Source organism: Eleutherodactylus coqui, chromosome 1, assembly GCF_035609145.1.
Source record: "Eleutherodactylus coqui strain aEleCoq1 chromosome 1, aEleCoq1.hap1, whole genome shotgun sequence".
NCBI lineage: Eukaryota > Metazoa > Chordata > Amphibia > Anura > Eleutherodactylidae > Eleutherodactylus > Eleutherodactylus coqui.
The window spans coordinates 169,866,011-169,882,258 of record NC_089837.1 but is presented as its reverse complement, the minus strand read 5'-3'; the positions used below and the strand labels follow the sequence as shown (position 1 = coordinate 169,882,258).

General features: G+C 38.6%; 1 protein-coding gene across 1 annotated transcript in view; it reads left to right on the top strand.

The window, feature by feature from the left end:
- The first annotated feature begins 359 nt into the window (after positions 1 to 359).
- Positions 360 to 16,248, top strand: part of CSMD1 (CUB and Sushi multiple domains 1) — a 1,401,348-nt gene continuing 1,385,459 nt past the window's right edge. Inside the window, exons 1-2 of the mRNA XM_066607269.1 lie at positions 360 to 375; positions 512 to 728. Of these exons, the coding sequence (XP_066463366.1) occupies positions 360 to 375; positions 512 to 728 (233 nt within the window). The remainder of the gene's footprint in view (positions 376 to 511; positions 729 to 16,248) is intronic.

Genomic DNA, 16,248 nt, shown 5'->3' with positions numbered 1-16,248 from the left:
ATGTGTTGCTGCAGCTAACAGTGTGCAGCTAACTATGAGACACTGTTTTAGTGTCTCATAGTTACTGGAATCACATCTACACTGCTCAGTACTGGTCTATAATGTCTCCCATGCTGCTGCTTGCTTGTGCATTAGAGATAATACAGGGTCTCCACTTCTCTGTGTTCAGTGCATGGGAGATATTATAACACTAGCTCAGGGAAAACTCAGAATTAGAGAAGGGGAATGCAGAGCAGAAACTGCTACAAATGCAGGATACAGCTCATACATTGGTCAAAATTACTGCTACTCCTCATGTACACACATGACAGTTTAGTCTGAAAAGTTACCTGAAATTACATATCAGGTATATATTGTAGATGTTGCATGAATTAAGTACATAATCCTTATGATGGCAAATGCTGCACACCACATTTTCTTTGGATAAGATTGTCTTCTATTGATGATTAGTTATTGTATTTTATGCACTTGTAATATGACATATATTTATGTTTTATTTTTTTTATTACAGGACAGAATTGTGGAGGTTTAGTACAAGGTCCAAATGGTACAATAGAAAGTCCTGGGTTCCCACATGGATATCCAAACTATGCTAACTGTACATGGATAATAATCACTGGTGAAAGAAACAGGATACAACTGTCATTTCAAATATTTGCACTGGAGGAAGATTTTGATATTTTATCAGTTTTTGATGGACAGCCTCAACAAGGAAATTTAAAAGTCAGGTAGGACTTCATTTTTAATAAAAAAGATCTATGTACTTCTTATATTTAATACTTACGTCTTTTTGGTGGAGTGGTTGAAATGGGATAAAGTTGAAAAATACTGTAAATAAGTGACATGTTCACGTATTGTTTTCCATTTATGCTTTATTTTTCTCAAACTGATTTCAATTTATTAGACACTTGTGTAAATTATATGTTTGCATCAGTTTTTCAATCAGTTTTTGGGTCTGATTGTATTCAGAGGACATAGAGATGGAGTTATTTTTTGATCCTATGCATTTAATCAGTTGGTATCCCATATAAATGAATGATGTCCATAAAAAGATATTTTCTTGAATGTGTTTGGCCAAAGATATGTAGAAAATGTGTGAAGATGAATCTAAGTATAGACAGTCTTATTATGGTATGCTCTGCACTGCATATATGCTAACAAATGTTCTTCTTAATATATAAAATAATAATAATTGGGTTATAATAATTTTGTCATGTCAAATACAGCTGGGCCTCTTTAAAATAATGGGCATTTTCATAGTTTACTTCTACAGCAATGTGGTTTATCCCTTAGGCGAGTTTTCACTGGAGCATATTGTAATATGTCTGTAATAGGGACGTGTTGCAAAAGAAATTGCAACCCTATGTCATCAGTATTTAATCTGCATTTGTCACCGTATTTTCTGTCATTGATTTTTTCCCTACTGGACAAATATAGATTCGTATTTACCCAATAGAAAGTACTGATAAATGCAAAAGTGGAGGTGCATACAAAAAAAGTAAAAGTTCAGCTTGGCTGGCAGTATAGAAAATTGTACAATTGCCAACTGCATTGGTTAGCAGTTGTAGTATTTCCTGTGCTGGCAGTCAAGTTCTTCGTTCCAATGAAGCTTATAGTCATTGCCAGCAAAGGTTTCAGCTGTGACCTGATAGAGGACAGTTAGTAATCTCTGTTTTCGCACCATTCAGGTTAGTAAAATTTTAAGTCTCACTTTTCTATGGCCTACTCCATGCTGTCCTTTCTGAAAGCAGCAGGCAGTATTGACAGAGTCACTGATTTTGTCCATATGTAACTTATGCGGGAATTAAATTTATTATGGCTAAACTTACATATAAGTAGTTGCAGCATGGTATGACCGCAATCTACCTCAAGTCCAGCATATTCATAAACTGTGAGCTCCCTCAGCCAATGTCACTGGTTGACTGCTTTCTCTCTTTTAGGCTCCTTTCAGGTATAGTTTTTTGTGAAGTTTTTTAAGGCTTGAAAAAAACACCAATTTAAGCGATTTTAGAAGTGTATTTTGGGTGTCATATTTTTTTACACACGTGCCTTTTATGGTGTATTTTTCAACAGATGAAGCACAGATTACTCTGAATGCTCAAATCAGAGCCAATATCATCCCATGAATAGATATAACATGCTAGCCAAATGACAAGTCTGTTACTATGTATGTATTCAATTAAAGCTTAGCATTTCTTATATTAAAATAGATGGCTTCAAAAAAACAAAACAAAAAGACATTGAGCGGTCTTACCGATCTATACGTATTTGTTCAGAAGCATTGGTCTACTACGTATCCAAAACATAGCAGGTATTATTCACAAAGAGTTCCAATAGTCACAGAAATATATGTGCATAACAGGAGCTTGTTCCTCACCCTATTGCACCCTGTCAAACCATCTATACAGACCCTAGTAACAAACATGGAGAATCCATCCTGATAATGACAACCTGTTCTGAAACCTGCCCCTACAATAGAGACGACCTATTATCTCCCTATCTGGTTCCAATGAATTTAATCGCTATTAAGGCACTCATCAGAGGATAATATGTTAGGAATAATATTAATACAACACAGAACATTACTTATTGGATTACCAAGTAGCCCCGCAGTGTCAGGCAATTACTCTACCATACTGGTATGTCAGTCCCATATACTCACTGACTACACACTCAGTAAAACAATGGGAGTCAAGTACAAAACAGTAAAGCAACACCACAGTGTCTACCTTACTAGCGTTTCAGTCACATCCACTGCATCTGCATGCCATCACCGCCCAATATTTCAAGTGAGGAGAGGGGCTTCACCTTCCCACGTCACTTCCTATTGGTGGGCCAATTGTTAATCAGGCTTGACCACATCCTCTGACAAATCTGAAAGTATGTAATTCAAGATCAGCCACACTTTCTGAGGGCCCTTCACAGCAAAGACGTAAAAATTACTAAAATCTTCTAATTTTATTGATTACTATTGAAAACATAGGGCTAGACAAACACAAAATACCAAAGCCCCAGGACTCAAAATAGTATCGTGGAGAACTGAACAGTGAGTAATGTGCTTGCAAGGCGATCTAGATACCACCCACCCCCCCACTTATATTCAATAGTGGGTGTATATTGAAGGATAAATCCTCAGTCGGGGGATATGATTGTGTTGTATGTTTCACTTCAATGGGTTTGGTGGAGATTACTCCTCATACACACAAGAAGAGGTATATACCAGGTCATCAGATGAAGATAGCCCAATATCTATTACCTCCCAACAGAAACCCTCTATTTACTCAGAGGGCTCAGTCGCATGGGTGATCTGCAGGATAAGACCATTGCACTGCCGTTGCGAACGACTCTCCGCACCGGCCGGCAGATGGAAAACATGGCCGGCAATGGAGCTGGTCATGCAGAGAGATGTCCGCACCTGGTGCGGCCGTCTTATCATGCAGTAACATGGGCGCATTGACGCCCATGTGACTGAACCCAGAGGCACATTCACTCAATTAAGGGATCATTTTTTCACAAAGTTCATACTTTACTAAGCTAATAGCTTGACATAATAGTTCAGTTACTGCTCTACTGAACTTAATAGTGATATAATATAGTTCTGGTTCAGTTCAACGCGTTTCACTGTAAATGGTACAGCTCATCAGGGATCGTGAAGTCTTTTGGATCCTGGGGCTTTGGTGTTTGTGTTTGTCCAGCCCTATGTTTTAAATAGTAATCAATAAAATAAGAAGATTTTAGTAATTTTTACGTCTTTGCTGTGAAGGGCTTTAGTTAAACTAAGACTGTTTCTGCCTCTGTTAATAATTACATTTTTTGAGGGAGTTGGGGGGTGTCCTACATATATGTATCATCATGACAGTGTCTCAGTAAACCAGCACTCCTAAATATCCGGTTTTATAAGCCAGTGCTCTTGAACAGCCCCAGATAATATTTCTATCTATTCATTATGTTATTCACATGTTAGCAATGTTATAAGGAAAAAATCATTAATGATCACTAGGTTTTATTTGTAGAGGCATTACTTCCAAGTATGATCCTCAATCGCATGCATGGTGGCAACAATAGATAGTAATGAACCTGTCGTATATACATGTCAATTGCAAATAAGGTCATCCATTGCTTCTATGAACATGGATATATCGCCACAAAGCATATGTTTTAAACCAATACTTCAGTACCCAAATACCTATATTCTAGCTGATCAAAATGCGTAAGCAACATGACTCATAGTTTTATTTAAACTTCTGTACAATAAAAATATAGATAGATATGTCCTGTTCTACTTAGACTTATCCTACTTCCATATCTAATTCAGTGACTCAAACATCAGGGTGCATTACCGCCCCCCAGTCGCCTCTTTAAGAAGCATGCATAATTCAATAATACATTGAGACCCCCTTGGTGCTATTGTGTCCAGACGGAAAATGCATCATGTCTCTCTCTCTTTGCAAGATCATTTTCTCCCAGCCTCCACCACTCACTGAGGGTTTTCACTATGTCAATTTTCATAAATCATATTTTTCTTCTATGTTCCACATGGTCTGAGCGTGCATGACTTGCAATCGCTGTATCCTAAGAATGCACAACATCCCAGAGAGGGTAACAAATTCTCTACATACTCCAACTAACTTTCACGGTGGGTCCTATATATTACTCACCATATCTTAAATTCTTTATCTGGTAAATCTTACTATTTGTAGTTCTCAAAAGGATTTTCCAGTTTCAATACAATCACATGCCCACTGTTTTCGTCTAGCCAAGTCCCTGTGTGTACAGGCAGCACAAAATGGTTAAGTACTAACCTATCACAGAGCGATAGACCCTTTTTGAAAGTAACATCGGGTAAGGGGATCAAACCACGTCCTTGATGTCACATCCATAAGTAGATTTACAGGGGCTGCTTTTATCACCTCATTGCAATAGGCTGCAATCAGCTTAATCAGGTTATTTTTGTTACCAGACCTCTGTGATAATAGTTTCCTGTGATCTTTTTTTAAAGCACTCTGGAAAGCAGGTCTCAAGACCCGATCTGGATATCCTCTTATTTTGAACCTTTCTCTTAATTCTCCTGATTGTTTTATAAATTCTGTCGTGCCAGAACAACTTTGGCACACCGTGAGGTATTGTTCTAACCATAATTAGGGATCTTGGATGATTACTCTTCCAATGTGGGACTGAATTTGTATGGTGGCTGTAGTTTAATTCTGAGTACCCCATATTCTGATTTTACAATTTCCACATCAACGAAAGCAAGTTGAAAGGTCTCAATTTCAGAGGTAAACATCAAACCTATTAAGTTTCTGTTGCGATTCTCAACCAATCCATAAAAACCCTCCTTCAATCCAAGCAATATGATGAAAATATTGTCAATATATCACGCCCACATTTCCTTGTTCTCAGTAACTGCTATAGCATGTTCTCCTAAAGGCTATGGTCTCCTCCCACTAGCCCAGGAGCAAATTTGTTTATGTGGGGGTCATGGCTGTTCAGGATAGCTGGTTCAGGACACCTGATTGTTAGGAGTGCTGAGTTAGATGGTCTCTGTGATAACAACACATCTATGTGGGAAACACCTCCAACTCTCTCTGAAGGCATGGGTGATCCTGAATGACACACTCTATGATCTGTCAGAGAATGTGGCCCAGCCTGATTAACAATGGGGCTGCAATTAAGAAGTAAAGTGGAAAGACATGAAATATCGAGCGATGATGACGCATGAATGCATTGGATGGGACTGACATCCCAGCAAGGTAGAGAAATTGCCTGATGCTGCAGGGCTGCTTTACTATTTTCTACTGGACTAGCACTGCTATACCGGAGGTGTAGTCTGTAAGTATGTAGGATTAACTCACCGGTATGGTAGAGCAATTGCCTGACAGTGCGGGGCTACTTGTTAGTCTAATAAGTAATGTTCTGTGTTGTATTAATATTATTTCAAATATAATATTTCCCGATGAATCCTTGAAGAGGGATGAAAAGTGTTGGGACTGGACCGGGAATTTATAGGGCATATCTATTGTAGGGGCAGGTTCCGGACAGAGTTGTCCTTGTCAGGACAGGTGCCCAGTGTTTAGGTTACTAGGGTATATATAGGTGGTTTGAAAGGGTGCAATATATAATAATAAGGGCTTAGTCACACGGGTGCATTGGCACCCATACACAGACACCGATGTGCCTGTGTGACTGAGCCCTTAGTGCAGGAAGAAGATGGCCGTACTTCAAGACGTACGACTCCCTGAAGCGCTGAAGAAAGAACACATGACCGGCAATGAAGCCGGTCACATGTTCTTTCTCCCAGTGCGGCAGAGAGATGTCCGTCTTGAAGTGTGGCCGTCTCCTACCTGCAGTAACACGGGCGCCGATGCGCCTGTGTGACTAAGCCCTAAATGTTAAGTTTCATGGTGTAGTTTTTATCACGAGATAAAGAAGTTTATGGGAAAACACCCAAAAAACAATAGAACATGTTGCATTTTAAAACAAGCACTTTAGACCCAAAAAACACAAGAGAAATGCAACAAAACACAATGTGATACATTTCATATTTTCTAATGACCTACAGATAACAACTGACCACAGTATTTTTTCCAGGGAAAAAAATGAGGCAAAAACACTTAAAAATTTTATAAATTATATTAAATTTCAGTAATTTCCTAGGGGAAAAAATGAAAAACTCTATTTTTGCATGAAAGCATGCCACTAGTTATATCTGTAATGAGACAAAATTCTAGAATTTAAGGCATATCACAACTCATATCACCAGAACTATGGCATGTGATGAATCTTGATGGATTTCAACCAGATGCATAATTATACATGACAGTACAGGCAATTGTAAGAAAGCCTCAATGTGAGATTCATGGAAAATAGCTGTTGGATTAGCTCCAAGTTCCTTAACTGTGCTTTGAAGGTCTCTAATGATATAAGTTCATTGTTTCGCTAAAGATTGTTCCACTCTGAGTGAACAATCATTTTGTTTGTTCATTTAGTATAAACCTGTTGTTTTAAAAAATGTTTGGGGAGCAGGAAAGGGGAATCCACTGGCCGAACGGGTCCTTCTTATGATGGATTGACTATAATGGAGTCGGTTTCCGCTCAGCTGCCCAACATTTTACCAGAAGAAAAAGCGCTGCATGCAGCTCTATATCCTCTGGTATTTTGTGCTGGATCTGCGACTCAACCTCCGACCAGAGGTTTCAGCGCAGATATGAACCCGGCCTTAGAGTTTTAGATTCTGGTTTTATTCTTGCTACTGATAAACACAATAATTCACAAATATTTTCTGTGCGTATTATCTCTTGTTAAAGTGTGGCTCCCTGAGGGAAAATAGAGTTCATACCTTTGCAGAAAAAATATGGATCTCAAGCAAAAGAGAGGATTATGTTCAAATCTGTAAAAGCCACCTGTATGAAATAGTACAAGATTACTTTGGCATTGGCAAAGAGTTTCAGAACAATTCATGGTGATTCATTGTTCTATTTTATAGAGGACTAGTTGCTGACATATGAATACAAAGTAGACATTTTCATTTTGAAGATCTGTGTACTAATCTAAAAGTTTTAGATCACACATGGGTTAATGACAATATGTTGGAACTACATGATCTCTAATCCATCTTTCTTTATCAAACAGGAGCTTATATCCCCATAAGGATGAAAGCACTCAATGGATATTTACATTTCAATGTGGTTTTGAAATGTATAATTGTTGATATGCTTGCAACACAGCATTTGCACCTGATGATTTAGTGTTGGCTTTAACTACTGTGTCATTTGTCTAAGCTGCTGAAGTGCAGTGTTATTGAATGGCGGTGCTTGAATAGGAATTCCATTTTGTATAATGTTGTCTTCATATGCATAGCATTGAGTCTTTATATGTTTTTGTTTTAATCACAGCATGCTCTTTACTCATGCCTTTTATTTTCTCTCCCAAAGCAGTTTTTATTTTTGTTTTTACCTCCTCACTCTTCTAAAAATCATAACTCCTTTATTTTTTTGTTGTTCACATATCTGAGGGCTTGTTTTATTTGAGAGGCAAGTCATATTTTTCAATGGTACCACTTAACAAAATGCATAATGTTCTGAAAAACTTTTACAAATTTTAAGCGAGGTGAAATGGGACAACAAAAAACATTATTTCCCCATTAGGCCTCATTCAGACGAGCGTGTTTATGTGTGTATATACGTCCGCACAAAACCGTGCGGCTATTACAATCATTGGTTTCCTATGGTTTGTTCACATGTCCGCCTTTTACAGGCGTGCAAACGCATGTACCTGCAAAACATAGGACATGCGTGCACCATAGGGCCGTGGTGCGCATCAATATTCCCAGCGGGAACAATCTGCAGTTTCTGTTAGTACTCTGTTTGGCCTCGTTCACACAAGCGTGTATTTGCACGTGCATAGGTGCACACAAATCCTCGAGTCCACGCACGTGCCAAAACATGTGTGAATGAAGCTCCATGCAGCATTGCTCTCAATGGGGCCACTGCTGCTGCAATAGGATGCGGGCACCCCTCGCAGTGATTTTTGGGGAAGGGCTTTAAATATACGCCCTTCTCTGAAAATCATCCCTAGCTGTAGTAAAAAATAAAAAAATATATATACTCACCTGTTGTTGCCAGGGCTCAAGCACATCTTCTTTGATTGGTCCCTGGCAGTGTAATGACGTTTTTTCAGCAGGCACCTGAGCCCCGGAAGCAGAGGAGAGGCGAGTATATATATTTTTTCTTTTTTACTACAGCTAGGGATGATTTTCAGGGAAGGGCTTATATTTCAAGCAGCAGCATCCACATTGAAATGAATGAGAGAGCTTCCCGATCCTCTGTCACAGCTGTCATAGCTCAGGCAAGGGATTCCTTACTCCCTGTGGGGAATCCCCTTGTCACTGAACACTGTGACCATGCACAGTGTGGAGATTGTAAGTCTGAAGAAGACAACATTTTTAGGTAAAAGATATAGCAAAAATGATTGTCATTCCAAAATACATGCATTTAAGTAAAAAGTGTTCATAGCCTTTGCACACTTTTTTCTTTAATCAATGTGTCTTTGGAAATAAAGACTTTTTGTAATTAGTTTTCATTAAAATTTCTGATTGGTTTCTATGCTTGTGTGGTTTTCCAAGGCACTGCAGACTGGACAACTGACATTTTATCAAAACCTGTCAGTAACCTGATGGTTGTTTCTCAGCCTCTTTCCTAACTTGCTGTCCTGAGGGAGAACAAATATGCTGTGAGGGGGGCACATTACACAGAAAGGAATTTGTGAGAAACCACCACTCAAGGATGTTCTGCAGTAACAGGAAAATCATCACATAGTCATTTATAAGTTCACATGAGTCTTCCAAACAGAGAGATGCAGTTTATGGAAACCTTATATGTCATTGTTTATTACAGTCACCCCAAGTCATAAGTAGTAAAAGAGGATAAAAAAAACTGATGTGTCTGGAGTGAGAAATAGAGATGAGCGAACACGTTCGGCCCCGCCCCTTTTTCGCCCGAACACCGAACTTTGCGAACACTTCAGTGTTCGGGCGAAAAAGTTCGGGGGCCGCCGTGGCAGCGCGGGGGGGTGCAGCGGGGAGTGGGGGGGAGAGGGAGAGAGAGAGGGCTCCCCCCTGTTCCCCGCTACTGCCGCCCGCGCCGCCGCGCATCTCCCCGCCCCCCGGCGGCACCCGGACCTTTACGCGCGAACACTGCAGTGTTCGGCAAAGCCGGTGTCCGGGTGCGGATGTGTCCGTAACGGACATGTTCGCTCATCTCTAGTGAGAAACCTTATTACAGAGGGGTGTATGACAGTGTTCTAAGATGAGGATCATCTCACCAACCGCCATGCTCTAGCATGCTGCACTTTCTGATACAGTTGTGTTATACTCTGTTCCCTGTCCGGATGACAGTACAATTAGACAATTTTAGTGGACCTTATCTTCGACCACATTGCAATTAGATCTAGAGATAGCACCAGTGTATCTGTTCCACCATCACCAATCTGCCCTGAAGTGAACAGTGAGGGGATAGACAGAGAGCATTGTGTAGTATTGAGTGGGCATGGCTTCACAGCCTATGACAAAGAAGAGGAGGAGGGAGTAGCTGAGCTTTTGCAGATCAGTGCTGGGATTGTCCCCAAGCCAGAAATCTCAGTGGAGAACTTGGGGCAAAGCACATACAAGGTGTTATAAGTGCTGAGAATGAAAAATGCAAAGCAAGAAACAGATAAGTGCATCATTTTATTCTGCAGGGACTTAAGCCCCATTTACACACAACGATTATTGTTCGAATGAACGAACAACTGAACAAATTAACCATTTTTTTTTTGCATAGAAATGCTGAACATTTAAATGTACAGATAATTGTTTGAAATTCTCTCTAATTCCCTCATTAGAACAAGCAAACATTGTATATCTTGTTTGCTCTAGTGGGCCAGTGTTTATGCGAGGAAACTCTGGTTGGCAGGTTTTTAATTAGTGTGAAGAAAATTGTCTTCTGCCACATTAGTAACCAAGTTGTCATTGTGTTTAGAAAGGCATACAGTCACCCCTCCCCTCCAGTCATCCATTCTTTCAAACAACTGAAAAAAATTCCATTTAAACAAAGCAAAAAGCAAACTAACTAACAACTATTTTTATGTAGGTTGAAAATCAGCAATAAATGACAAGTGAACGAATAGGGCACAATGGCCGTGTATTTACACGTAACGATTATCACTCACTTTTGCTCCTTTGAACAAATCTTAAGTGGGAATCGTTGCATGTAAATGGGCCTATAGTAAGTAATGTGCATTTTGTTTTTTATGCACTAAGATATACATAGCCTTTAAGATGGATATTTGTTTGCAAAAACATTTACTTATCATAGATAGGGGTAGAAATAAACTCCAAAGAGAACCCCAAGTGGAGAAATAATCTATGCAAAAAGTTGATTTGTAGAGATTGTGGTGCTTGTTGTAGAGCACTACTAATGAATGTGTGAATGTGTGTTTACATGCTTTATTGTGGGGGGACAGTTTGCATATGTATTTGAAGTGCATAAGCAGAAATCGATGATGTCAAGGCAACTTTCGGTGGGCTAGACTTTTCTTTCCATAATTTCTATCGTATTTGTAAATGGCAGAATAATATGAACATAAATATATATATATATATATATATATATATATATATATATATATATATACATGTTAATCTACCATTTTGTAAATACTAGAGAAATTATAGTAAGAAAAGATCTAGCCCACCGAAAGTTGACTTGGCATTATAGATTTCTGCTTACGTATTTCAAACACATTTTCCTCAGTCATAGTTAAGCCTGAAACAGGTGATAATTGCCAATGGATATTTAACTATGCTTCGATAAAAGCTATTTTTTACTCAACTTGAGTTTCTATACTGGGACCCTTAGGATACTATAAAATGTCTATACTGTATCATTATTTGATTAGCAGTTGAAGTTGCATCTTTATTCAGACGTTTTATGTTCTTTATGTTCATTTATGTGCAGTTTAAAATCTTATTGTTAAATATTCCAATGGACAAAAAGCATTATGACAAAAAATATTTCCATGTTACAAAGTAATGTATTCCAGCAGGAAAAGCAAAATATAACATACTATCTTAATGACAGATGGTAACAACTTTCTTCAAGGTCTGATGACCACATAAAGAATTTAATGCAGCAAGCCTAAGGACACAATAATTGTGTAAAACTGCATTAAAATGGACAAAAGCACAAATGGCACTAATATAAACCTAATAAAATATGTAATATAAGACATACAGACATACATGAACATCATAGCCAGAGCATTGTTATTATGTTCTAAAAAAAGAATAAAGCATTGCATTTCACTTTAATGTCCCAGTTATGTAGGCACAAGAAAATAATGATAAATCAGTCATCATGGGACATAAAAGCAAATTCAAAAGATTAATCACGTTTTTATGTTTATTATTATGTAATTCATTTAGCTTCTATCTTAACAATCATTGCATAAAAATGTAGATTGGTCGACTCAACTCTAAGGTCCTGAAAAACTATACGGAGAAAATAGATGAAAGATTTAAGTTCAGACGACCTTTATATTTATGTGAGTCATGTTTCAGATTAGAAAAATTGATTGCGTGATTGTTTGCAATTATGTTTTAAAAAGTCATTTATATTAATATTCTTCATATAGAAGGTGCTTGCATCATGTGAAAAAACAGTCTACTAATAGCATTTGTTATTGTAAGCATTTGTTAAATTCTTGGAGATAATATTAAATTTTTGTAAAATAAAACCCAAAAAAACACATATATAACACTTTGAAATCACTAAAATAGACTATTATCCAAAAAACTAAATCTAAAACAATAGATTTCAAATCTTCTCAGTAATAGTCAGACCTAAAGGGGTTCTAAAGATCTTATAAATAAAGCTGCTTCTTCGTGAAATCAAAATGATTTAACATTTTTTTATTACTATGTTAATAAAAAATCCTCACCCTTTTTTTTAACAGATGCTTTATGTAGTTAAAGTTTTTTTTTTTTTTAGCATTTAAGACCATTGGTGGCAATGAAAGGAACAAGCTGCATATTAAGACCTCGGTCAGACCAGCGTTGTTCTTGCGAGAACAGCTCTACTATAGAAACCAGTAGTTTGCTATGAAAACACTCGCAAGGACGCTTTGCAGAAGCGCAGAATCTGCGCTTCTAACAAAGTTAGGACAGCGAGTGCTGACTCACATGTCAGCTCTGTGGTGGGCCGTGGTGCAGCTTGCTTTCCATACGCTCCCTTGGGAGCCATGGAAGCATGTAGCGTGCACTATGAATGTGGGACCGGGCTGCTTTATGGAGCTAGAGGCAGCCCGTTCATGCAATCTTTTTCAGCACATCAGCAGCGTTGTTTAGATATTGCTTAGCAGCGCATAAACAACGGTCATTTGACCGAGGCCTAAAAGAAACAAAAAAAAAACAAAACTAAAACGCTACTTCTTACTTGCATTCTGCTTCCTTGCCATCACTCCAGGACCTGTAGTTTTCTGTTTACTTGGTCTGCAGCCATAAGAAGACCGGACGGGGACATCTTCTACATTAGAAACCCACATGGCAGGTTTATAGGATGTCACCAGGCCTTTTGGCTGGGTGACATCACTAGTCAGATGCCATGTCACAGGACTACTGACATGCTGCCAAGGTTAGTATGTTTATTTTACATAGTTGTGACTTAGGGGGCCCCAAACTATATAAAATAAATAATTTGGAAGACCCCTTTAAATAGTGAATTGTAAGTGATTATTTGGCACTGCTATCAAAGTGCATTATTTTGCGTCAAAAGAGGCATAACAATACATGACAGACTCAATACAAATGATTAATCAGACCACACATGGAATATTGAGTATAATTTGGAGTATGTGTATAGGAAGCATATACAATGGATGATCCAAGACAGGGGGGAGGAGTTGCGTTATACTCTGCTGAGTGAATGCAGTGTCTAGCTCCAGTGTGAGTAGCAGATAGTTTTAGTGTTGGCTGGAGTTTCAGGTAGGGAAGCCCTACAGAGAGTCAGCTACATAGATGACAAATCTGCCCCTAGTATGGTCTATATCAGTGATATTTGGGTTTAAGTACATCCGCATTGGTGATTGCATACTGTGTATCTGGCTATACTTATTAGGTCCTCTGGCTCTTGCGTCCATTTATTAGTAGACTATATAAGCTTAAATCCAACTTCACAGCTACCTCTTTAACATGGGTCCCTATTCTAAAGCTTGGTTTGAGACCATATTGTGGTCTGTGCTGCCAAAACACCATCCTTTGATGGGGAAGCAACTCGGCAGCCCAATAGTAAACTTTTGCCATTGCATTTGTCTGCAGGCTCTAACCCCAAACAAGTATAATATCACAACAGTAGAAACTGCCACTCATCTTTAAACCCAAATATTCAAATTTTATAAAGCCAGAAAGATCTTTAAATCAATTATCTTTTAAATTCAACATCCTCATTATCTGTGTGTTTTCTTCATAACTTCCACCTTGGTTATTCTCTGAGGTTCTATTCTGTAATAATCCACAGATCTTCTGTGTATGCTTGTTTTTAAATAAGTACTGTAAGTCAATTGTTCTTTTTTTTTCTGGTGTGTGAGGAAGCTAATACTAATTTGCATATTCTAGTTCCTTTTAGGCATTAGCTTGATTTCTTTCAGAATTTTATTTGCAAGTCTGAAACAGTTGTGCTAAGGCCTTTACATGTAGCATACATCATATATTGGAGGACTTATTTATAGCCAGGTTGTTGGTATCAGAGGACACACTTGTATTAATAGTTTCTTTTTTAATGTTGCCACTACATTTTTTTATTGTAAACTAATCTAGATCCTTCTATGTTGGTGGATCATGATTACTTCCTACATTGTCAATAAAAAAAAAAAATATATTGGGATATATGTACTTTATGGCCCCTGCAATGAGTGGTAGTTAATGGTCATGTTGTAAAGTTTTGCTATCCATTTTATCTAGGCATATAGTTGTATAAGGGTACCAAATTGTATATCTGGACTTCTCTAAAGCCTTTGACACCGTGCCACATAATAGGCTAATATACAAAATGAGGCAGCTCGGACTGGGCGAAAACGTGTGTAAGTGGGTAAAAAATTGGCTCAACGATAGAAAGCAGAGGGTGGTAATAAATGGTTCGTACTCTGATTGGACCACAGTCGCTAGCGGGGTGCCACAGGGTTCAGTATTAGGCCCCACTCTGTTCAACATATTTATCAATGACCTGATAGAGGGGCTGCACAGCAAAATATCAATATTTGCAGATGACACAAAATTATACAATATAATTAATGCAACGGAGGACAATGTGCGGCTACAAACGGACCTGGATAAGCTGGGGGCTTGGGCAGAAAAATGGCAAATGAAGTTCAATGTTGAAAAATGTAAGACTATGCACATGGGCAAGAGGAACGGATGTCACAAATATTCACTCAATGGGGTACCACTAGGGAAAAGTGATATGGAAAAGGATCTGGGGGTATTAGTGGATAATAGACTAAACTCGAGTAACCAATGCCAGTCAGCCGCTGCAAAGGCAAATAAAGTCTTGGGGTGCATCAAAAGAGGTATAGGGGCGAAGGACGAGAACATTATCCTTCCATTATATAAGGCCCTTGTCAGACCTCACATGGAATACTGCGTACAATTCTGGACACCGGTGCTCAGGAAAGATGTCACAGTGCTGGAGGGGGTTCAAAGAAGAGCGACTAAACTAATACATGGAATGACGGGACTGGAATACCCAGAGAGGCTATCCAAATTGGGACTATTTACTCTAGAAAAAAGAAGGTTAAGAGGCGACCAAATAACCATGTATAAGTACATGAGGGGACAACACATGGATCTCTCCCGCGATCTGTTTACACCCAGGACCACGACGGTAACAAGAGGGCATCCGCTATGATTAGAGGAAAGTAGGTTTCATCACCAACACAGAAAGGGGTTCTTTACTGTAAGAGCAGTTAGACTGTGGAACTCTCTACCGGAGGAAGTGGTGATGGCAAAATCCATAGAGGAGTTTAAAAGGGGACTTGATGTCTTTCTGGAGAAGGATATTACAGGATATAAATTTTAGGTTAAGTGTCAATCCTGGTATATAGGCAGGTAGGAACTATTAGGGGTTGATCCAGGGAACAGTCTGATTGCCATTAGGGAGTCGGGAAGGAATTTTTTCCCCAAAAGGGCTAATTGACTTCTGGCCTTGGGGTTTTTTGCCTTCCTCTGGATCAACACAGTAGGATAGACAGGCTGGACTAGATGGACATGGTCTTCATTCGGCCTTACATACTATGTTACTATGTTACTATGTAAATCTATGGCAAATGGTGTGGATTTTTGCCATAGATGTTGTTGCAGATTTTCTGAGGGTTTTAACCTTTGGATTTCAATGGTTGAAATCCGTAATCAAAATCCGCAGCATATTTAGTATTAGTTGCAGATTTTGTGTGGAAACTTTCTGATTTTTAAAATCTCATCCACGTGTTTTGTACTAGAATTGCTGCAGAACTCCCACAGAAAAATCCACAGCATTTACAGCATATGGGAAATCAGCCTAATAGAGCTATCATTAAATTGTCCAGAATATAATGATATTGAGATGATGTTCTCTACGTCCCAATATCACAATCTGTACATTAAAGCTGGTGGGAGATGAGCTGCAGAAAGCAAGAAATGTTAGCGTATTATTTGTCATTCAGTGGTCAGTGTGAAAACTGCAA